General features: G+C 45.8%; 1 protein-coding gene across 1 annotated transcript in view; it reads left to right on the top strand.

Moving 5' to 3' along the window:
* The window catches only part of LOC126190822 (venom dipeptidyl peptidase 4-like), a 382,023-nt gene that overhangs the window by 122,609 nt on the left and 233,352 nt on the right, over nucleotides 1-26,062 (top strand). Inside the window, exon 6 of the mRNA XM_049931391.1 lies at nucleotides 15,540-15,730. Coding sequence (XP_049787348.1) covers nucleotides 15,540-15,730 — 191 coding nt within the window. The remainder of the gene's footprint in view (nucleotides 1-15,539; nucleotides 15,731-26,062) is intronic.

The following is a 26,062-nucleotide window of genomic DNA, read 5'->3' on the forward strand; positions in this document are numbered from 1 at the left end:
ATGCTGCCCCTACACCACGGGATGTGACATCTACACTGAAATTAATTCGCTGTCTAGCCTCATTAACCGCCTTTTGCGGTGCGGACCATTGCGACACATGCAAGAGGAGAGTCAGTGAGGTTCTGGAAGGTACTTAAAACATTGAGCGATGCCGTCTACTGTGCTGTGGCTACCTGCGGTAGGTTTCTCGGTTGAGGATGGCGCGAACGGCCCAATCGAGGTGGTCCCATAGATTCCGGATTAGGTTTAAATCTGGGGACTGTGGCGGCCAGGAGGTGTACGGTAAAGTCATCCTAGTGCTCTTTGAACCACGCATGTACACTGCAAAGTGTATATCACATTCCATTCTCCTGCTGGAAGGTGCTATCGTGCCAAACTGCATGTAGGGGTGGACGTGGTTCCTAAGGGTAGAGGCATACTTCTGTTGATCCATTGTGCCTTCCAAAATGAGGGTCTCATTCAGGGAATGCCATGAAAAGATTCCCCAGACCATGACCCTCCTGGTGATTGTTGCAAGGTGTTTGCTTTTAGACGTGACACACTGTGCATGCCAACGGACATGCGTCCGATAGAGCATTAAATGTGATCCATCTGAAAAGGCCACCTGTCGCCACTCGTGGAAGTCCAGTTGCGGTATCGGCGTGCAAATTTCCAGCCTACATCTCCAATGGACATAAGTCAGAATGGGGCATGAAATATGCGCCTGCTGCGGATTCCTATAGGCAGCAACGTTCGCTGATTGGTTTTTGGAGAGACATTGTTGGTATCCATTGGGTTCATCTGGTCGATCAGTTGCTCAACAGCTGCACGTCTATTCGCCATACACATCTCCGCAGCTGCCGTTCCTCCTGGTCATCTGTGACCCACGGTGCACCTCAGTTGCTTCAGCGCTGTTCTTGTATAACGACATTTTGCCAGGCATCGTACGCTTGACCACGGTGGCACGTGAACGGTTTACAAACTTAGGCATTTCGGAAATTCTTCCACCCTTGTCTCGAAAGTAAATGATTTTGTCCTTTTGGATGTCAGAGAAATCACTCTCTTTCCGCAATGTGACAACGACTGCACTGTTTTTCGCACGCCCCCCCCCCCCCCCCTCCGACACCCATATATATATATATATATATATATATATCCAGGGTGGTCCACTGATCGTGACCGGGCCAAATATCTCACGAAATAAGCGTCAAACGAAAAAACTACAAAGAACGAAACTTGTCTAGCTTGAAGGAGCAAACCAGATGGCGCTATGGTTGGCCCGCTAGATGGCGCTGCCACAGGTCAAACAGATATCAACTACGTTTTCTTAAATAGGAACCCCCATTTTTTATTACATATTCGTGTAGTACGTAAAGAAACATGAATGTTTTAGTATGACCATTTTTTTCGCTTTGTGATAGATGGCGCTGTAATAGTCACAAACATATGGCTCACAATTTTAGACGAACATTTGGTAACAGGTATGTTTTTTAAATTAAAATACAGAACGTAGGTACGTTTGAACATTTAATTTCGGTTGTTCCAATGTGATACATATACCTTTGTGAACTTCTCATTTCTGAGAACGCATGCTGTTACAGTGTGATTACCTGTAAATACCACATCAATGCAATAAATGGTCAAAATGATGTCCGTCAACCTCAATGCATTTGGCAATACATGTAACGACATTCCTCTCCACAGCTAGTAGTTCGCCTTCCGTAATGTTCGCACATGCATTGACAATGCGCTGACGCATGTTGTCAGGCGTTGTCGGTGGATCACGATAGCAAATATCCTTCAGCTTTCCCCTCAGAAAGAAATCCGAGGACGTCAGATCCGGTAAACGTGCGGGCCATGGTATGGTGCTACAACGACCAATCCACCTGTCATGAAATATACTACCCAATAGCGCTTCAACCGCACGCGAGCTATGTGCCGGACATCCATCATGTTGGGAGTACATCGCCATTCTGTCATGCAGTGAAACATCTTGTAGTAACATCGGTAGAACATTACGTAGGAAATCAGCATACATTGCACCATTTAGATTGCCATCGATAAAATGGGGGCCAATTATCCTTCCTCCCATAATCCCGCACCATACATAAACTCTCAAGGTCGCTGATGTTCCACTTGTCGCAGCCATCGTGGATTTTCCGTTGCGCAATAGTGCGTATCATGCCGGTTTACGTCACCGCTGTTGGTGAATGAAGGTTCGTCGCTAAACAGAACGCGTGCAAAAAATCTGTCATCGTCCCGTAATTTCTCTTGTGCCCAGTGGCAGAACTGTACACGACGTTCAAAGTCGTCGCCATGCAATTCCCGGTGCATAGAAATATGGTACGGGTGCGATCGATGTTGATGTAGCATCCTCAACACCGACGTTTTTGAGATTCCCGATTCTCGCGCAATTTTTTTGCTAGTGATGGGTGGATTAGCCGCGACAGCAGCTAAAACACCTACTTGGGCATCATCATTTGTTGCAGGTCGTGGTTGACGTTTCACATGTGGCTGAACACTTCCTGTTTCCTTAAATAACGTAACTATCCGGCGAACGGTCCGGACTCTTGGATGATGTCGTCCAGGATACCGAGCAGCACATCACAAAGCGAAAAAAGTGGCCCAACTAAAACATTCATATTTCTTTACGTACTACACGAATATGTAATAAAAATGGGGGTTCATATTAAAAAAAAACGCAGTTGATATCCGTTTGACTTATGGGACCGGCATCTAGCGGGCCAGCCATAGCACCGTCTGGTTTCCCCCTTGAAGCTAGACGAGTTTCGTTCTCTGTAGTTTTTTCGTTTGATGCTTATTTCGTCATTGTCAATGGACCACCCTATATATACAGGGTGAGTCACCTAACATTAACACTGGATATAGGATTCCACAGACCGAACGTGAGGAGAGGGGCTAGTGTAATTGGTTAATACAAACCATAAAAAAATGCACGGAAGTATGTTTTTTAACACAAACCTACGTTTTTTTAAATGGAACCCCGTTAGTTTTGTTAGCACACCTGAACATATAAACAAATACGTAATCAGTGCCGTTTGTTGCATTGTAAAATGTTAATTACATCCGGAGATATTGTAACCTAAAGTTGACGCTTGAGTACCACACCTCCGCTGTTCGGTCGTGTGTATCGGAGAGCACCGAATTACGTAGGGATCCAAAGGGAACGGTGATGGCCCTTAGGTACAGAAGAGACTGGAACAGCACTTTACGTCCACATGCTAACACCTTTTTATTGGTCTTTTTCACTGACGCACATGAATATTACCATGAGGGGTGATGTACACGTACACATGTGGTTTCCGTTTTCAATTACGGAGCGGAATAGAGTGTGTCCCGACATGTCAGGCCAATAGATGTTCAATGTGGTGGCCATCATTTGCTGCACACAATTGCAATCTCTGGCATAATGAATGTCGTACACGCCGCAGTACATCTGGTGTAATGTCGCCGCAGGCTGCCACAATACGTTGTTTCATATCCTCTGGGGTTGTAGGCACATCACGGTACACATTCTCCTTTAACGTACCCCACAGAAAGAAGTCCAGAGGAGAACGGGCTGGCCAAGTGATGCGTCCTCCACGTCCTATGAAACGCCCGTCGAACATCATGTCAAGGGTCAGCCAACTGTTAATTGCGGAATGTGCAGGTGCACCATCATGCTGATACCACATACGTCGACGCGTTTCCAGTGGGCCATTTTCGAGCAACGTTGGCAGATTATTCTGTAGATACTCGATGTATGTTGCAGCTGTTTGGGCCCCTGCAATGAAGTGAGGACCAATGAGGTGGTCGCCAATGATTTCGCACCATACATTTACAGTCCACGGTCGCTGTAGCTCTACCTGTCTGAGCCAGCGAGGGTTGTCCACGGACTAGTAATGCATGTTCCGTAGATTCACTGCCCCGTGGTTTGTGAAACCCGCTTCATCGGTAAACAGGTAGAACTGCAACGTATTCTCTGTTAATGCCCATTGACAGAATTGCACTCGATGATTAAAGTCATCACCATGTAATTGCTGATGCAGCGACACATGAAACGGGTGAAAGCGGTGACGATGCAGTATGCGTATGACACTACTTTGACTCAGTCCACCGGCTCTCGCAATGTCCCGTATACTCATGTGTGGGTTCATGGAAACAGCAGCTAACATACTAACTGCACCCGCTTCTCCTGTGACGGGCCTGTTGCGGACCCGTTTCCGTGCTACGACCGTACCTGTTGCATACAGTTGGCGGTAGATGTTTTGCAATGTGCGGCACGTTGGATGCTCTCTGTCCGGGTACCGTTCTGCATACACCCTGCAGGCTTCAGCTGCATTTCGTCGACACTCGCCATAGGTGAGTATCATCTCCGCTTTTTCTGAGTTCGAATACACCGTGGCCACAGTTCCTACAACACTACACTATCACAGACGTCTGGTAACACGGTGTACTACAATTGGTCTGCGTGCGGAGACGAATGCAGAATAACAATAGCAGCAAGCGCTACATGCGGACACTGCGACAGCTAGACCTAACCACAACAGTGCACTACAGCCACACTCGGAAACACGGTCGTCATCGTAAACATGTCCCTGCAGATGCTGCTCGCCGACCGTGGCCCGTGTTTGTTACAACACGCAACTGAACGTCGGAGGTTTCATGCGTCAACTTTAGGTTACAATATCTCCGGATGTAATTAACATTTTACAATGCAACAAACGGCACTGATTACGTATTTGCTTATATGTTCAGATGTGCTAACAAAACTAACGTGGTTCCATTAAAAAAAACGTAGGTTTGTGTTAAAAAACATACTTCCGTGCAAAATGGTTTAAATGGTTCTGAGCACTATGGGACTTAACTTCTGAAGTCATCAGTCCCCTAGAACTTAGAACTACTTAAACCTAACTAACCTAAGGACATCACACACATCCATGCCCGAGGCAGGATTCGACCCTGCGGCCGTAGCGGTCGCACGGTTCCAGACTGTAGCGCCTAGAACCGCTCGGCCACACTGGCCGGCACTTCCGTGCATTTTTATATGGTTTGTATTAAAGAATTACACTAGCCCCTCTCCTCACGTTCGGTCTGTGGAATCGGTTCGTCAGTATTTGATGTGGTTTACGAAATATATCCAGCGGTAACGTAAGGTGACTGACCCTGTATATATTCCCCACTGTCACCACTGGCACCTGCCGTCCATGAGTGGTTATTGCACGGTGGTCACATTGCTGCGAGTTGACCGTATATTATGACTGGGTCGCTAGGGGTGTGAGCATTCGAATAAAACATGCGATTACATAAAGTGAAGTCTATTACAGCCACATTACTAACTCTTTTAGAAAAGCATTAGCACAGCGTTACAGACGCCAGTACATCTAGCACACTGCTGGTTTTAACACATAACTCATAGTGATTCTAACCAAAAACTTCTCAGAGTCGTGACAGGAACATAAATGAGTCTGTAGTTCACGAGGAAAAAGGGGGCTTCAACGCCGCTACCGACAAGTAGGACTGCATACCGCTCTGCCTGCTTCAGTCCACCAAGCGTGCCACGAGCAGTCAGTGGTACCCCCTTTCCGCTAGCTGTGAGGTTTATTACGTTTTCCTGGGAAATGAGAACGAATCCTGGACAGATGACTCTTTCTGCTAGATCACCACTCCTTAAGAAGCACCAGCCAATCACAAGTGGTCCACTCAACACTCCACCTGTTTCTTCTATTACTTTTGAAAAATATTTCTTATATTAAATTCTGCTTTTATTGTTTCAGTCTGACTTGTCTCTTTTTGAAGCTACTGTTTGTGTCTTCCAAACATTAATGTTTTACCATTGACGTATTAGTCTAATTAATTCTCTTCTATGAATTACTGAGGCAATATCTCGCACACAACCTTTGGTCTCCACCCCCTGCTTACGAAAACACACCTGCACCAATGTTATGGCTTTCATGAGGGTGAGTTCCCAGAATCTGTGGTGTCTTAGATCTGCAAGTGGCGTCGCTAACAGGTCGCGGCACTCAGTTTCACCGGCACAGATATTCCAATGTTGTTGTGGCTGGATCTTCGCAGTTCACGTTGCGACACCTTTTCACATAATCCATTTAATGGTCCATATAGTCCAGTGTCCATAAGCGCATTATAAACACTATTATTTATAAACAGTTCTCTCACTAGATATGTGATATTTGAATGTAGATCACACTCGATTACAGTGTACCCAGGGCTCCCTGTCAGCACGCAAACACGAATGTCGTTTTGTATTTTATATTGTGCGAAAAACTATCACTTTTTCGAAACCCCGAAATTGTCTCCCATTGCGATGCATAAGTTTGAAATTCAGATCAACGGTGTGTACAACTTTGCTCTGTAAAACTGCAAATGTCTCACTCATCGCTCGGCGATGTTTCAGACAGCAATGTGTCGATGTATGAGGAAAAAAAAAGGCCAGAACATAGAAGTTCATATGAGGTTTAAGGTGGGTTAATGACGTCACATTGGCATGAAACTGTACCGCAGTTCTGCCCAACCACATCGTGGATGTGTCACACGAATTGGGGGTCGTCACACGCAGCTTCCGTATATGCTGCTGACCATTAAAATTACTACACCACGAAGGTGACGTGCTACAGACGCGAAATTTAACCGACAGGAGCCGGCCGAAGTGGCCGTGCGGTTAAAGGCGCTGCAGTCTGGAACCGCAAGACCACTACGGTCGCAGGTTCGAACCCTGCCTCGGGCATGGAAGTTTGTGATGTTCTTAGGTTAGTTAGGTTTAACTAGTTCTAAGTTATAGGGGACTAATGACCTCAGAAGTTGAGTCCCATAGTGCTCAGAGCCATTTGAACCATAACCGACAGGAGGAAGATGCTGTGAAATGCAAATGAATAGCTTTTGAGAGGATTCACACAAGGTTGGCGCCGGCGGCGACACCTACAACGTGCTGACATGAGGAAAGTGTCCAACCGATTTCTCATACACAAACAGCAGTTGACCGGCGTTGCCTGGAGAAACGTTGTTGTGATGCCCCGTCTAAGGAGGAGAAATGCGTGCCATCACGTTTCCGACTTTAATAAAGGTCGGATTGTAGCCTGTTGGGATTGCGGTTTATCGTATCGCGACATTGCTGCTCGCTTTGGTCGAGATCCAATGACTGTTAGCAGAATATGGAATCGGTGGGTTCAGGAGGGTAATACGGAATGCCGTGCTGGATCCCAACGGCCTCGTATCCCTAGCAGTCGAGATGACAGGCATCTTATCAGCATGGCTATAACGGATCGTTCAGCCACGTCTCTATCCCTGAGTCAACAGATGGGGACGTTTGCAAGACAACAACCATCTGCACAAACAGTTCGACGACGTTTGCAGCAGCATGGACTATCAGCTCGGAGACCATGTGCTGCAGTTACCCTTGACGCTGCATCACAGACAGGAGCGCCTGCGATGGTGTACTCAACGACGAACCTGTGTGCGCGAATGGCAAAATGTATATTTTTTCGGATGAATCCAGGTTCTGTTTGCAGCATCATGATGGTCGCATCCGTGTTTGGCGACATCGCGGCGAACGCACGTTGGAAGCGTGTATTCGTCATCTCGATACTGGCGTATCACCCGACGTGATGGTACGGGGTGCCATTGGTTACACATCTCGGTCACCTCTTGTTCACATTGACGGCACTTTGAACAGTGGACGTTACATTTGAGATGTGTCACGACGCGTGGCTGTACCTTTCATTCGATGCCTGCGAAACCCTACATTTCAGCAGGATAATGCACGACCGCATGTTGCAGGCCCGGTACGGGCCTTTCTGGATACAGAAAATGTTCGACTGCTGCCCTGGCCAGCACATTCTCCAGATCTCGCACCAACTGAAAACGTCTGGTCAATGGTGGCCGAGCAACTGGCTCGTCACAATACGCCAGTCACTACTCTCGATGAACTGTGGTATCGTGTTGCAGCTGCGTGGGCAGCTGTACCTGTACACCTCATCCGAGCTCTGTCTGACTCAATGCTCAGGCGTATAAAGGCGGTTATTACGGCCAGAGGGGTCTGGCGCTGCAGTCCGGAACCGCGGGACTGCTACGGTCGCAGGTTCGAATCCTGCCTCGGGCATGGGTGTGTGTGATGTCCTTAGGTTGGTTAGGTTTAAGTAGTTCTAAGTTCTAGGGGACTTATGACCTAAGATGTTGAGTCCCATAGTGCTCAGAGCCATTTGAACCATTTGAACGGCCAGAGGTGGTTGTTCTGGGTACTGATTTCTCAGGATTTACGCACCCAAATTGCATGAAAATATAATTACATGTCAGTTCCAGTATAATGTATCTGTCCAATGAATACACGTTTATCATCTGCATTTCTTCTTGGTGTAGAAATTTTAATGGCCAGTAGTGTATTTCTCCTCTTTTTCTGATGCCTCTGCGATGGTAGTCGGAAAGGCGGCACCCTGTATTGAATTCAAGCGTTTTTCTTATATGGTGGCCGAGGAAAAAATTTCAGTCACACCGATGCTCAGAGTCGGCATTAAAGCCCTCAGGAAGCGGCATAAATGGCGTCTGTAATACCACCCCATCTCGAGGGACGTCGATCCCCAGAAGTTTCGCGGTCAAAGACGACAGTTCGCAGTGCGGTAATCAACAGGACGAGGTTCTCGGCAACGTTCGGCTCTGCTGACAGCCCCCAGACCGTTTACCCTTAGTATAAGAACATCGTGAGGCTGTCAACCCTTTGAACGTGAACGCAGCCCTTTGGAGCGTAATGCGACCGCCAGTTTTGCACTGGTACACAAGATGGAACGACTATAGACCATTCAAAACCAGTCGACGATAGTTGAACATGATCCGAAGCAGCAAAGAGTGTTTATGTTACTGCAAAAGTAAGATGATTGATAAATCCTAGAATTTACTGGAGGAATGTGGGACTTACCATCACAGTGTGGTAAAAGTTGGAATTTCCTATTATATGCATTGATTTTGAACTTTTACCAAGAGACGTTTGTAACTCTTAGGATGCACTCATATCAACTGGTAAAATCGTATTCATTTAAAAAGCCAGCTTAGCAAATTACTGAAATAGTTTGTCTTCATTTTAAATTTATGTATTTTAAACAGCCTTGCATTCCAATGTGATTATAATGAGCAATATTACTTATTAGTGAAAAATGTTGTAAAAAATGTTACCTTATGAATGTTAATTTTTGTTACAACAAGGCTGACTGTTGTGGCATTTTGAATTACATGATATGGAAGACGATTTACACAAGCATCTTTTAGTTGAGCACTTTTTTAAGCATTTGCGCTTTTTAAACTCTTCTCCTCCAACTACAGATTGCTTGGCAACCACTTCCCGTAGACTAATTTCTTCTCTTGCAACTTCTTCGACGTTGATAACATTTTCTTTGCACAATATAAATTGATTCTTAGTGTACAGTGTCTTCAGTTTACCAGCTTTGGTGCAAAGTTGATAAAATTCGTCATCCTGAATATTTATAACTAGGCCTATTGCTGTTATAGATTTTGCATCGGTTTTTGCCCTGTCTACATCCGGTACTTTAATCCTCACATTCTGTACAACTGAAGGTTTTGTAATTTTCTTGGATGAGACTCCGTGAACCGAACCGTTGCAAGAACGGTACTTGACGTAAAAGAACACAAAAAAATGGCTTGGGCGCCCACTAAAAACATGGATTAGGACCATAAAGACGACCTGAAAACAATGGGAGTGCATTCAGAAGTGACACATATACGTTCAGAATGGTGTGACACACCGAGCGAGGTGGCGCAGTGGTTAGACACTGGACTCGCATTCGGGAGGACGACGGTTCAATCCCGCGTCCGGCCATCCTGATTTAGGTTTTCCGTGATTTCCCTAAATCACTCCAGGCAAATGCCGGGATGGTTCCTCTGAAAGGGCACGGCCGACTTCCTTCCCCATCCTTCCATAATACGATGAGACCGATGACCACGCTGTCTGGTCTCCTTCCCCAACCAACCAACCAACCAATGGTGTGACAAGACTAGCAAGGGCGAGCCCAACAGACGTGGGCCGGCCGAGGTTGGTCGAGTGGCTCTAGGCGCTACAGTCTGGAACCGCGCGACCGCTACGGTCGCAAGTTCGAATCCTGCCTCGGGCATGGATGTGTGTGCTGTCCTTGGGTAAGTTAGGTTTAAGTAGTTCTAAGTTCTAGGGGACTGATGACCTCAGAAGTTAAGTCCCATAGTGTTCAGAGCCATTTGAACAGACGTGGGAAGAAGAAGATGAATTTGCAGAGTTAATCAAAGGGTACCAACATCAGTATAATGCATTATTATTATTATTATTTTTATTGTCATTATTTTTATAGGATTAATTAGTACAAAAATCAGTTAATAACAATATTTTGCTATACACAGTGTGTCCCACGTCCATTAGGATTGTGTTTATGAAAAATAAAGGTCATGGATTATGTTCGCATAATCACTGTATTTATTCAAAACAGTCTCCCGCTGAAATCATTTTAAAATGTTTTGACACAGTCACTATAGTCCTTTTTCTGAGTTTCATTTAGTACTGCAGCACAGTTTTCTTGTATGTCCTTAACTGCATCCTAACACAGCCCTTTTACTGCCAGTTTTGTTGTGACTTGGCAAGACAGCCAAGCCACCATGATTGGTAGCCGAAGGGCACGCGTTTAGCTCACGCAGGCTGGCGTGAGGTCTGGAACATTTAAGGAAGTTAGACTTTAGCAAAAAAAGGTCGTAGCTGTTGGAATACTTAACTTTAATCCATAATTGGTGAACATCGGTCTGACGGTACATGCATCACAAGATGAATAGCAAATGATAATGGCGCCTTCCTAGGTCGTAGCAAATGACGTAGCTGAAGGCTATGCTAACTATCGTCTCGGCAAATGAGAGCGTAATTTGACAGTGAACCATCGCTAGCAAAGTCGGCTGTACAACTGGGGCGAGTGGTAGGAAGCCTCTCTAGACTAGACCTGCCGTGTGGCGGCGCTCGGTCTGCAATCACTGACAGTGGCGACGCGCGGGTCCGACGTATACTAACGGACCGCGGCCGATTTAAAGGCTACCACCTAGCAAGTGTGGTGTCTGGCGGTGACACCACAAGTTTCAATAAGGGCAACAACCAGAAGTCGGATGGGGCCAAAGACGACGAATACGGCGGGTGATGCAGGCCTGCAGTCTGTTTGCTTTCCAAACAGTTGTGCACGTCCTTCACTTTGTGAACTGGTGCGTTGTTGTGGAGGAACGACCAGGACAGCACCTCTCGGTATTCTGGTCGAATTCGACGAATTCACTGGATGATGTGCTGAACTTAAACAAAATACTTGATCTTGTCCAATTACTGCATCGCCGTTTTCCAAGTCGTAGCAGACGCATACTGTTATGCTCGCAGCCAGGACGCATGCTGCAGCGACGCTAACGCTTTGGCCTTCTACACAGCAGTTGTTGAAACTTCAAGCATCGTAACGCCACAACTCGCCACGAGATAGCACTGCGGTCTGCAGTGGGACACACTGTATTTCTGTTATCTTGCGCGAAGCGTCTCTGCCCAGGGAATCCTCCCGATGCTCCATTATTTCATTGATGTGGTCATTCCGAGAACATCGTGCCAGCCGCATTTCCACCTGCCAGGTGATTTTCAGTCAAAAACTTCTTTGGTCACCGATGATCTTAAGTTCTCAAAAAATGCCCATACTACATTAATAATTTTCTTGCAATTCTGCCTATAATTGTCTCATTTTCCCTCATTCTTGCTCTTGCTTTATCATCAATTTTCTTTTCAATTCTTCAAATTCTAGTGCTCCTTCGAAAATAAGCCATTTCCACAGCTATTAGTTTTCTTTCGAAGTCAGTTCTGATCTGTAGCACATGACAGCTTCCCGCACTAACCTAGCCACTCTTTTCTTATCGTTATTAAAAAACCTCTTGTCCCACCAATAAGAATTCATATACCATATTAATTTTCTGCTTCATTGTGTTCTGTACTTAACTGCTGTATTACTAAATCCATTCTTGTCAATATACACCACTAGATATCTTAATTTTTCTACCTGTCTCATAACTGCTGCATCATTCACGTGAGCTTCAAACCTCGAGCCACTGTTCACTAGCAGATATCCGGTTTTTGTTTGACCCATCTGTGGTCTCCATTTGTTATATTCCTGATATAAACGTATGAACTCAAGATCGAATTCATGTTGTGCTAAAATGACTTTAGCATCAGCGAAACTTGACGAACACATATACATCATTAACAATTATTCCCGTTCCTGCACAGCTGTTCTTCGATCTTCAGCGAGCCATTTGTATGTATAAATTCAGCTAGATGGGTGACACACTGATGCCTTGACTCAGCAACTTTCTGACATTAATAGTTTCTGACACTTTTGATCCTCATTAAATCTGAATCTGTTTCATATTATATCTGTACATTTAATTAACGCCGGCCGGGGTGGCCGAGCGGTTCTAGGCGCCACAAAAAAATGGCTCTGAGCACTATGGGACTTAACATCTGAGGTCATCAGTCCCCTAGAACTTAGAACTACTTAAACCTAACTAACCTAAGGACATCACACACATCCATGCCCGAGGCGGGATTCGAACCTGCGGTTCTAGGCGAATCAGTCTGGAACCGCGAGACAGCTACGGTCGCAGGTTCGAATCCAGCCTCGGGCATGGATGTGTGTGATGTCCTTAGATTAGTTAGGTTTAAGTAGTTCTAAGTTCTAGGGGACTGAGGACCTCAGACGTTAAGTCCCATAGTGCTCAGAGCCATTTGAACCATTTTTTTAAATTAACAATCTGTAAGAGATGGTCATCCATATCTATTTTTTTTGAAAGCTTCCTACAGTTTTCCTCTGGGTACTGTATCAATGCTGTTGCTAAATTCACAAAGGCAATGCGTAACTCCTTTCCTCCTGCTACAGACTTCTCTGTGATCTGTCGTAAAATAAAGAGGTTATCTGTACAGGATCTGTTCCGTTCGGTTTCCCTCAATATAGTGATCAACATTCTGCCTTATTTTGTTGTACACAATTTTGACAAATAGGCGGGTCACCGAGAATTTGATGTTAATTCCTCTGCAATCTATTATTGTCTCTTCTAGTCCCCTTCTTGAAAATGGAAACTACACTCCTGGAAATTGAAATAAGAACACCGTGAATTCATTGTCCCAGGAAGGGGAAACTTTATTGACACATTCCTGGGGTCAGATACATCACATGATCACACTGACAGAACCACAGGCACATAGACACAGGCAACAGAGCATGCACAATGTCGGCACTAGTTCAGTGTATATCCACTTTCGCAGCAATGCAGGCTGCTATTCTCCCATGGAGACGATCGTAGAGATGCTGGATGTAGTCGCGTGGAACGGCTTGCCATGCCATTTCCACCTGGCGCCTCAGTTGGACCAGCGTTCGTGCTGGACGTGCAGACCGCGTGAGACGACGCTTCATCCAGTCCCAAACATGCTCAATGGGGGACAGATCCGGAGATCTTGCTGGCCAGGGTAGTTGACTTACACCTTCTAGAGCACGTTGGGTGGCACGGGATACATGCGGACGTGCATTGTCCTGTTGGAACAGCAAGTTCCCTTGCCGGTCTAGGAATGGTAGAACGATGGGTTCGATGACGGTTTGGATGTACCGTGCACTATTCAGTGTCCCCTCGACGATCACCAGTGGTGTACGGCCAGTGTAGGAGATCGCTCCCCACACCATGATGCCGGGTGTTGGCCCTGTGTGCCTCGGTCGTATGCAGTCCTGATTGTGGCGCTCACCTGCACGGCGCCAAACACGCATACGACCATCATTGGCACCAAGGCAGAAGCGACTCTCATCGCTGAAGACGACACGTCTCCATTCGTCCCTCCATTCACGCCTGTCGCGACACCACTGGAGGCGGGCTGCACGATGTTGGGGCGTGAGCGGAAGACGGCCTAACGGTGTGCGGGACCGTAGCCCAGCTTCATGGAGACGGTTGCGAATGGTCCTCGCCGAGACCCCAGGAGCAACAGTGTCCCTAATTTGCTGGGAAGTGGCGGTGCGGTCCCCTACGGCACTGCGTAGGATCCTACGGTCTTGGCGTGCATCCGTGCGTCGCTGCGGTCCGGTCCCAGGTCGACGGGCACGTGCACCTTCCGCCGACCACTGGCGACAACATCGATGTACTGTGGAGACCTCACGCCCCACGTGTTGAGCAATTCGGCGGTACGTCCACCCGGCCTCCCGCATGCCCACTATACGCCCTCGCTCAAAGTCCGTCAACTGCACATACGGTTCACGTCCACGCTGTCGCGGCATGCTACCAGTGTTAAAGACTGCGATGGAGCTCCGTATGCCACGGCAAACTGGCTGACACTGACGGCGGCAGTGCACAAATGCTGCGCAGCTAGCGCTGTTCGACGGCCAACACCGCGGTTCCTGGTGTGTCCGCTGTGCCGTGCGTGTGATCATTGCTTGTACAGCCCTCTCGCAGTGTCCGGAGCAAGTATGGTTGGTCTGACACACCGGTGTCAATGTGTTCTTTTTTCCATTTCCAGGAGTGTATATATCATCTTTTACACTGTGGTGTAATTCCAGTCTGTTGACAACAATTATTCATAGGGTTCATTATTCTTTTCTTCAAGTGATGTCCTCCACTTTTCTATAGTTCCACAGGAATATTTGAAGGACCAGCTGATTTGCCGATTTTTCATTTCAGCCAGTGCGCTGTCCACACCCTCTATCGTAATGGTCGTATTTCGAATAATTTCTTCAGCCTTACCTTATTCCTCTTGTGCAAACTGGACTCTGTCTTCAATTAGACGATCTGTATAATGCTTTTTTCATTCCTTTGAAGGAACGAAGTTGTGTACTGCTTTGTTTACTGGTGTTGTCTTCATACCATTGAACTGTCCTCCGTATTTCTGTAATTTGTGACCCAAATATTAAATTATCAGTTTTAGTGTATTTCTATTCACACATCTTGTTATTTCCTGATTTAATGACGTTTTTTAACTCCTGTGTCATTGTCTGGCAGTTGTGTCTATACTAGGGTGATGTCGTAGATGACCACTTTCTGTATAAATTCTTCGTTTCTCAAAGCGTCTTCTTAAGATCGACTGACACCCACGTTTGTGTGCTCTCCTTCTCTCAGTACCCAGTATCTATAGTGCAATTTTCCTAACTGCTTTACCGAGCGAGGTGGCGCAGTGGTTAGCACACTGGACTCGTATTCGGGAGCGCGACGGTTCAATCCCGCGTCCTGCCATCCTGATTTAGGTTTTCCGTGATTTCCCTAAATCGCTCCAGGCAAATGCCGGGATGGTTCCTTTGAAAGGGCATGGCCGACTTCCATCGCCGTCCTTACCTAATCCGATGAGACCGATGACCTCGTTGTCTGGTCTCCTCCCCCAAACAACCCAATCCTAATTGCTCATGAATGCGAAATCATACCCACCCAGGTGTGGCATAGGATTAAATAAAGAGCCCTTTGTTTCCCTAACATATGTAATTGCACCTGATTCCTGTGAAGAATGATGCTTAAGCCTGTACTTCTGTGCTTGTTCGTAGCACCACGATAGAAATTGGCGGCGGTGAGCGGCTGCAGGCCGCAGTGTGGGGTGAGGAGCAGAGCCAGCTGGCCTACGTCTACAGGAACAACATCTACTACCTGCCAGAACCTGGCGCCGAGCCAATACAGATCACCACGGATGGCGTGCCCGACGTCATCTTCAATGGAGTGTATGACATTTACAGTGGCGGTAAGCATGAAAATGTTGAGTCCAATTTGACTGCCGGCCGGAGTGGCCGAGCGGTTCTAGGCGCTACAGTCCGGAAGCGCGCGACTGCTACGGTCGCAGGTTTGAATCCTGCCTCGGGCATGGATGTGTGTGATGTCCTTAGGTTAGTTAGGCTTAAGTAGTTCTAAGTTCTAGGGAACTGATGGCCTCAGAACTTAAGTCCCGTAGTGCTCAGAGCCATTTGAACCATTTTTGAACCAATTTGACTCTCAGAACCCAGCGGTGGAGATGGCAGAGTGGAGAAGTTGCGGAGTTTTTTTCGGAAGAAAATGGGCGTAAATCACAATCTGCCTACCCTGATTTAGTTTTTCCACTGTACCCTTAATCACTTCAGGCAGATACCAGGATGGTACGTTGGGCAAGGCCGCAGTTATCTCAATATTCCATTTCTCAAAACCCCACTGAACTTCTTTTTTTCCATTTCTAATATCAGTGGTGACTGTGCGGAACTAAACTACATACAACCTGCGCACTTTGCCTTTGTTTGGGTACGTTCAAATACACGCAACTGCTTTTTCTTCGTCTTCTTCCTCAGCGTTTGACCTACATGCTGGCAGGGTCCACTGTTTTGGCTCTCTGTCGCCAATTTACCAGATTTATGCCTGATCAGCGTGCAGGCCTGAGACCTCAAGATCTTCGTTCAGGGTGTCAAGCAATCTCTGGTTAGGTCGTCCTACTGGCCATTTATCATTTACGTATTGCTTATTTAACCTGAACAGATTACGCCCTGAAGGAACCCGCCAGGGTAGCCGAGAGCGCTAGCAAGCTGCTTCCTGGACTCGGGTAGGCGCGCCGGCCCCGGATCGAATCCGCGCGGAAGACTAAAGACGAGGGCCGGTGTGCTGGCCAGCCTGGATGTGGTTTTTAGGCGGTTTTCCACATCCCGCTAGGTAAATACCGGGCTGGTCCCCACTTTCCGCCTCAGTTACATGTGTCGCAGGCATTTGAAACACGTCTGCACTATTTCACGATTTACACTAGACGCAGACAGTTGGGGGTACACTAATTCCGTCCTGGGAGGTATGGGGTGGCGGCAGGAAGGGCATCCGGCCATCCCTAACACTAACATTGCCAAATCCGTTGTAACCACGCTGACCCTGCGATCGCTGTGGGACTATGGCGTAAGTGAAAGAAAGAAGAAGGAAAGAAAGATTACGTCCTTAAGGCCCTCTTATAGTCTGACCATGAACGACGTACACAAAAAATTATTATGTGAAAATCACAGTAACAATAATATGCATCATTTTTAAAAATAATAATTGGCATTAATGATGATAATAATAATACAATACCGAAAAAAGTAATACATCCTTTTATAGCTTTGCAATTCACTCAAGATTTATTGTTGCAACAATACACATGGAGTACATGAAATGATTACTTTTATAGATGAACAGTACACAAGGGTATGAGATATCAGGTATCGTGGTGTAGCCTCCATGGGCGCCAATGCAGCCGCTGACTCTGGCATCCAATCTATGGTACAGATGATGAATACTGTCTTGGGATACATTATGCCACTCCTGTTCGACTTGTTCACGTAGTTCTGGAAGAGTTGTTGGTTGACGACTTGCACGAAGTTACTTCTCGTCCCATCGTATTCCACAAGTGCTCGATAGGAGACAACCATTGTCAGTACATCTACTATCCTCGAGATGGTATATGCATCATCGGATCAAAATCGACGTCACCTACCCAGCTGTATTAATTTTTTTTCTGCCAGTGTAGCAACACGAATAATAATGATAAAACAATGAAGGCATTAAGTATGCTACTGAATAGTTTAGCACATTTGAAGTCTTGTTTGGTATTATACGAAGTGGAAGGGATAATGAAACAGCAATAGGTTGAAATGAAAGTGACAACCATTGTTGTAAAAGAAGAGAATTCCAACAGAGAACTCTGCAGAAAAGGGAGAGGGAAAGGTGGTGGGGGAGGGAGGGTTGACGAGTGAGAGCCACAGAAAAGTTTGTGGAAGAGATAGCTGTTGTGATAGAAGGGTGGGTCATTAGCTGTCTTTTGACGTTTGAAACGATTTTAATTTCTCTAATATTTTGAGGAAGATTGTTCCAAATTCGGGTTCCTGATACAGAACATGATTTAGAGAACATGGCAGTGTTGTGTAGTGGTACAGAGAAGATTTTACTTTCTTGACGAGTATTTCTGTTGTGCTATTTAGATAATAACGTAAGGGTTGAAAGTAATTATGAGTCAGTGCAATGATTAAGAAGACAATAGAGCAGACACAGGGTGTTATAATCTCTATGCTAATCAGTACTAGCATGATAATTGTTCGTAGGGAGGACTGATATGGGCGTAATAGCCTACATCACAGATGTATCGTCAGAGATGTATTGTCAGTTCCAACGGCATGCCTCTTACACGAAAGCCCTTCAAGAATAGGATCACGATAATGAAGGATGGTGAGTACTAATGATTCTACGAGTTTCTTTTCAAGCTCCAAAGGAAACACTTTTCTATATTTCTGTAGTGACTGAAGTGATACTGACACCTTCTTATAGATTACAGTTGTGTGTCCAGTGTAGTCTAAGTGGTAGTCCAGAATTATTCCCAAGTTCTTTGTAGAATAAGAAGAAGTTATTTCTGTGCTGTTTACGATTAAAGGTTGAAGAGATTTTCTTAGGTATAATAAGTTTTTTTGTGAGTGACTAAGATAACCTGCGTTTTATATGGGATGATTTTCAAACCTATGTTCTGTGTCCACCCTGATAAAGCAAGGACGTCAAATTTACATGCTGAACGGCTGTACTCAGTTTTGTTGAAGTTGTGCTCTGGTAAAACTGAAGGACGTCAGCGTATAGACGACATTTGCAATGGGGAATAACGGTCGACATATCATTAACCTATAATGAGAAAAATAATGGGCCCAGTACTCATCCATGTGGGACCCTTAATACTACATTCCTCCATTGTGGTCTTTCGGTTCCATTGTTGGCGGGATGTAATATATGAATGGAACCACTGCACAGCATTTCAAGAAAAATTTTGACTTTAAGTTTAGCAAACAGAGCATCGAACTCAACATTGTCAAAAGCTTTGCTAAAATCCAAAAAGCACACAGTAGTCGCCTTTTGTCTGTCCACGGCGTGCTTCAGTTCGTCAGTCAATTTTATAAGAGCAGTCGTCATACTGCAATTTTTCTGGAAAACAGACTCGTATTCACGTAGAACGTTATTTGATGTTAAGTAATTTGTTTGCTGACCGCGAACTATGTATTCTAAAGCTTTAGATAAAGCTCAAACCAAAACCAGTCTTTGCCACAGTTGTTGCGTCTGCTCTAAGAACATATTCACGGATGGCTTTCTGTCATCTTGTCTACTACTGGTGCTTCCCCACATTACTTAAGAACTTCGTAATTGGTTACATGATCGTACAGTGTTAATCCACATGTCTACTTGAGCATCTTTGTTTCTATGACAGCAGATCGTTGTTCTACTTCATTTGTCGAAGGCCAGCATTCATCCAGTCCAGTGCAACTAAACGGATTCCAAATCGGTGTACTTCCGACTTGAGCCCATTTAGAATCACCTGGTGACAGGGTAACCAGTCACAGAACATCATTTGGACCAGGTGCCGCCCAGACGGCTAGAGATTTCTGCGCTGCGATTTCCATCAGCAACAGTAGTGGAGGGTAGGTACTTAAACATCCTTATTGTTGGGAGGTCAACGCTATTGATTCTGATTGTATCAGGGTCATTTAGATCTGTGCTGTGATGCGATATTGCAATTTTTTATGTTGTGTTGTATACCTACTTCTACAAGGCGGTCGTTCCAGTCTTGGACTTGACACTGCAGATCAGTCTTGTATTCAGAGTCCACATGCACATCATCAGCACACATTAACGTCCAGGGTGCAGTTTTCTGCAGATCTCTTGTGTCTGTATCCATGATTGTGATGAAGAGGAGAGGCGAGAGATTAGATACCTGAAGTACTGCTACAGAAACGTTGAAATACACTACTATCCATTAAAACTGCGACGCCAACAGTGATAGAAAGTCACGACATTTTACTTATTGTACGTATGTAGTAGGTTAGGAAGCTTATACAATTATATCTGTAGGGTATTAAGGGTTAAACAGGTACGAACTTCAGTACAATGGGCTGTCACCTCTGGCAGCAACGACGACTGAAACGGCTGGGCATCCAGTCGAACTGAACTGGGATGGTAGACATGGATACTTGCTGGTTTAACTATGTACTAGAAGTCGTCAACCAGGTGGCTGGTGGTGGTAGTGAGCCAGTCTTTCGGCAACTGTGACCAAATGATTCCAGTTAGTGAGAGATCTGCAGAACGTGCTAGCCAGGATAACAGTCGAGCACCCTGTGTCTCAAAATGCGCCAGGACAGCACCTGGAACGCGTCACCGTCTGCCGTTATCTTGTTGAAAACGCCTCAGAGTATAGAAGATAGGGCACAGCCACCAACCTTAACACATCAGAAATGTGACACCTGCAGTCGAGGTTACTGGCTAGGGGGACCAGAGGTGATCCTCTTGTGTACCAAACGGCAGCCAGCAGGCAGGTGCTGATGATGACGAGTGCAGTTTCGCAACGTTTAGCCTCCTCGGAGGGCAGACACACAGATACATATGACCGTCGCAGTGCTGTATGCAGGACCAGGACATGCGGGAGCGGTGATCAGAAACTAAGGTTACAAAGCCTGCCGCGAAATGTGTACAATTTATTTCATACAGCAGTACAGTACAGTAAATACGTCAGGTTGTTTTTAGAGTACGTCTCCACGTCGGTTTAGGCACACGTCATTTGAATATAACCTCCTGGTAAAAATCGTGTACTTGCGTGCTCAGCCACATTGTAGCCAAGCATTTCGTCTCCTCGTGTGAAGCGAATCGTCCGCCTCCTAGGTGCGCCTTCGAGTGAGGAGGACGATGAAAGTTGCTCCTTCACTCAAGCTGGGTGCAAATCCGTTGATGCCACGCTGGGTCGACCACTTCAGTCCCTGTAGGTGAAGATTTCTTTGCCGGCCGCGAACTTAGGACACCGTTTTGCGACATGATGAGGAGACACTACAGTCTTTCCACGAAACTGTATCAGCTGCCGGTGAATTTCAGCCGCGGCTACACTTTTCACCCACAGAAATCGAACACCTGAGTGAATTTCTTCGCGAGACCAGTGTTCCAAATGAGTCGCCTTTGGTATTTATCTACTACACACATCAAAAAAAGTTTCGCATCACTTCGGTTCCGAGAGTTCCGGACCTTGTGCAGAAAATTGGAATAGAGATGAACATAAACATCATTTGCACCCTCTTTGTTGCTCATGAAAACCACACATTGCATGTTGTACCGCCATACAGCGAGGACTTCAGAGGTGGTGGTCCAGATTGAGATTGCTGTAAACATCGGTACCTGTAATACCCAATAGCACCTCCTCTTGCATTGATGCATGTCTGTATTCGTCGTGGCATATTACCCACAAGTTCATCAAGGCACTGTTGGTTCAGATTGTCCCACTCCTTAACGGTGATTCGGAGTAGATCCCTCAGAGTGGTTGGTGGGTCACTTCCTCCCTAAGCAGTCCTTTTCAATCAATACGAGGTATGTTCGATAGGGTTCAAGTCTGGAGAACATGCTGGCCACTGTCGTCGAGCGATGTCTTTATCCTGAAGGAAGTCATTCACATGTGCACGATGGGGGCGCGAATTGTCGTCCACGAAGACAAATGCCTCTCCAATATGTTGCCAATATGGTAGCACTATCGGTCCGGGGATGGTCCGTTCGGCATGCTGTTGGCCCATCTGCATCGTGCTGCATGGTGTTATGGCTGCAAAGATGGACCTCGCCATGGACGTCGGGAGTGAAGTTGCGCATCATACAGTCTATTGCGCACAGTTTGAGTCGTAACACAACGTCCTGCGGCTGCACGAAAAGCATTATTTAACATGGTGGCGTTGCTGTCATGGTTCCTCCGAGCCATAATCCGAATGTAGCGGTCATTCACTGCAGTAGTAGCCCTCGGTCGGCCTGAGCGAGGCATGTCATCAACAGTTCCTGTCTCTCTGTGTCTCCTTCATGTCCGAACTACATCGCTTTGGTTCACTTCGAGACGCCTGGACACTTCCCTTGTTGAGAGCCCTTCCCGGCACAAAGTAACAATGCGAACGCGATCGAACCGCAGTATTGACCGTCTAGGCATGGTTGAACTACAAACAACACGAGCCCTTTATTTTCTTCCTGGTGGAATGGCTGGAATTGATTGGCTGTCGAACCCCGCCCGCCTAATACGCGCTGCTCATGCATGGTTGGTTACATCTTTGGGCGGGTTTAGTGGCATCTCTGAATAGTTAAAGGGACTGTATCTGTGATACAGAATCCACAGTCAACGTCCATCTTCAGGAGTTCCAGGAACGGGGGTGATGCAAAACTTTTTTTGCCGGCACGGTAGCTCAGCGTGTTCGGTCAGAGGGTTAGCTGCCCTCTATAATAAAAAAAAAACTGAGTTAATGGATCAACAACGCACTTAAACGGATGTCTTACGACGTCCGCCCCGAGCAGATGCAACGAACAAAAGCGAACAAAATGAGATTAAAAATAAAAAAAATAAAGCAGGAGATCCCGGGTTCAAGTCCCGGTCAAGCACACATTGTCACTCGTTGCCGCTGATTCCACAACAAGTTCCGATCGTTAGTTCCTTTCCTTTCTCCGTCCCGTACCTTTAGTTCACATAATTACATGTAAACGTAAGTATTGTGATTCACTCTGAGGAATAGAGTTGTTTATACAGGGTGGTCCATTGATAGTGATCGGGCCAAATGTCTCACGAAATAAGCGTCAAACGAAAAAACTACAAAGAACAAAACTTGTCTGGCTTGAAGGGGGAAACTAGATGGTGCTATGGTTGGTCCGCTGGATGGCGCTGCCATAGGTCAAACGGATGTCACGGTTAGGAACCCCCATTTTTTATTACATATTCGTGTAGTACGTAAAGCAATATGAATGTTTTAGTTGGACCACTTTTTTCACTTTGTGATAGATGGCGCTGTAATAGTCACAAACGTATAAGTACGTGGTATCACGTAACATTCCGCCAGTACGGACGCTATTTGCTTCGTGATATATTACCCGTGTTAAAATGGACCGTTTACCAATTGCGGAAAAGGTCGATATCGTGTTGATGTATGGTTATTGTGATGAAAATGACCAACGGGCGTGTGCTATGTATGTTGCTCGGTATCCTGGACGACATCATCCAAGTATCCGGACCGTTCGCCGGGTAGTTACGTTATTTAAGGAAACAGGAAGTGTTCAGCCACATGTGAAACATCAACCACGACCTGCAACAAATGACGATGCCCAAGTAGTAGTTTTAGCTGCTGTCGCCGCTAATCCGCACATCAGTAGCAGACAAATTGCGCTAGAATCGGGAATCTCAAAAACGTCGGTGTTGAGAGTGCTACATCAACATCGATTGCACCCGTACCATATTTTTATGCACCAGGAATTGCATGGCGACGACTTTGAACGTCGTGTACAGTCACAAGAGTAATTACGGGACGATGACAGATTTTTTGCACGCCTTCTATTTCGCGACGAAGCGTCATTCACCAACAGCGGTAACGTAAACCGGCATAATGTGCACTATTGGGCAACGGAAAATACACGATGGCTGCGACAAGTGGAACATCAGCGACCTTGGCGGGTTAATGTATGGTGCATCATTATGGGACGAAGGATAATTGGACCCCATTTTATCGATGGCAATCTAAATGGTGCAATGTATGCTGATTTCCTACGTAATGTTCTACCGATGTTACTACAAGATGTTTCACTGCATGACAGAATGGCGATGTACTCCCAACATGATGGATGTCCGGCACATAGCTCGCGTGCGGTTGAAGCGGTATTGAGTAGCATATTTCATGACACGTGGATGGTCGTCAAAGCACCATACCATGGCCCGCAGGTTCACCGGATCTGACGTCCCCGGAGTTCTTTCTGAGGGGAAAGTTGAAGGATATTTGCTATCGTGATCCACCGACAACGCCTGACAACATGCATCAGCGCATTGTCAATGCATGTGCGAACATTACGGAAGGCGAATTACTCGCTATGGAGAGGAATGTCGTTACAAGTATTGACAAATGCATTGAGGTTGACGGACATAATTTTGACCATTTATTGCATTAATGTGGTATTTACAGGTAATCACACTGTAACAGCATGCGTTCTCAGAAATGAGAAGTTCACAAAGGTATATGTATCACATTGGAACAACCGAAATAAAATGTTCAAACGTACCTACGTTCTGTATTTTAATTTAAAAAACCTACCTGTTACCAACTGTTCGTCTAAAATTGTGAGCCATATGTTTGTGACTGTTACAGCGCCATCTATCACAAAGCGAAAAAAATGGTCCAACTAAAACAACTAAAACTATCATATTTCTTTACGTGATACACGAATATGTAACAAAAATGGAGGTTCCTATTTAAAAAAAACGCAGTTGATATCCGTTTGACCTATGGGAGCGCCATCTAACGGGCCAACCATAGCGCCATTTGGTTTCCCCTTCAAGCTAGACAAGCTTCGTTGTTTGTAGTTTTTTCGTTTGAAACTTATTTCGTGAGATATTTAGCCAGGTAACTATCAATGGACCACCGTGTATATAACAAATGAACAAAATCAATAAAATCTAAATAAAATTCAAGGTATATGTAACGTGTAGCATGGATGATTGTGTTTCTAAGAAAATGTGAAAATTACATGCACAAACTGGATCTGTATGATGTAGCTGTAACCACCAATGGGACTCGTACTTAAATTAACGCTGTTATACTGGTGAAGTAATGGCTTGACCTCCAAAGGATTGAACTCCAAGCTCTACCACAGAGAGAAAAACAAGTTAACGCAAAAATAGCTCAAGTTTTAGAGAAAAATACGACTTTAAACGGGTGTCACAATCACTTGAAATAGACTTTAATGTTAGGCAAAAAGCTTAGGACTGCAAATTTAGCCACAATGGGTGGTCATTGAAACCCATGTCTTGGACTGTCAAAGAGCAGTTTCAACACATGACTCATCTACATTTACACCTACGTGGTTACTCTGCAAATCACATTTAAGTATCTGGCAGAGGGTTCATCGATCCATCTTCACAATAATTGTCTATTATTCCTTCCTCGTACAGCGCACGGAAAAAACGAATCCCTATATCTTTCGGTGCGAGTTCTGATTTTCTTTATTTTAGTATGGTGATTGTTTCTCCCTGTGTAGGATGGCCTCAACGAAATGTTTTCGCATTCGGAGGAGAATGTTGGTGACTGAAATTTCGTGAGAAGATTCCGCTGCAACGATAAACGCCTTGTTTTAATGATGTGCACCCCAAATTATGTCAGTGGCACTCTCTTCCCTCTTTCGCGATAATTCAAAACGTTCTACCCTTCATTCAACTTTCTCGATGTATTCCGTCAATCCTATCTAGTAAGGATCCCAGATCGCGCAGTAGTATTCTAAAAGAGGACGAACAAACTTAGCGTAGGCAGTGTCTTTAGTAAATGTTACCTTTTCTCAGTCTCCTGCCAATGAAACGCAGCCTTTGGTTAGACTTCCCCACAACATTTTCTACGTGTTCCTTCCAATTTATGTTGCAGGCAGTGAGAGAATTTGCACTGGTCATTTTAAAGTACACGTCGCGCACTTAAAACAGGAGGCCACGTGGGAGGCGAGAGGCGGAGAATAGGGACCACTAAGCTCGGCGTAGGTCGTTAAACCAGAATGGCTGCCAAAGTGAGGCGGCAAGCGAGAAGACTTCTCGTAGCTGTGAGCTACGGTGTTCGCAGGAGGATAGGGGGCTAGGCTAGGCACTGCTGTAGATACGGAAGTAGGGATACTGGGGGGGATGTGCAACTAACAACTCGTACACAGTTCACACGCATCCTGTAGCTGTGGAGCACAACTTTCCATCCATGCGTGGATGTCCAGCCCTAAGCAATATAGCCTGATATCATAACAAATATTACCTTTGCACCTTGGACAACTTTTGCCACTTGCTGCAACGTAAAATATTTCAAACTGACATTTGATATGAAACTTCCTGGCAGATTAAAACTGTGTGCCGGACCGAGACTCGAGCTCGGGACATTTGCCTTTCGCGGGCAAGTGCTCTACCAACTGAGCTACCGAAGCACGACTCACGACCCGTCCTCACAGCTTTACTTCTGCTAGTACCTCGTCTCCTATCTTCCAAACTTTACAGAAGCTCTCCTGATAGCTCAGTTGGTAGAGCACTTGCCCGCGAAAGGCAAAGGTCCCG

This window comes from Schistocerca cancellata, chromosome 6 (genome assembly GCF_023864275.1).
Source record: "Schistocerca cancellata isolate TAMUIC-IGC-003103 chromosome 6, iqSchCanc2.1, whole genome shotgun sequence".
NCBI lineage: Eukaryota > Metazoa > Arthropoda > Insecta > Orthoptera > Acrididae > Schistocerca > Schistocerca cancellata.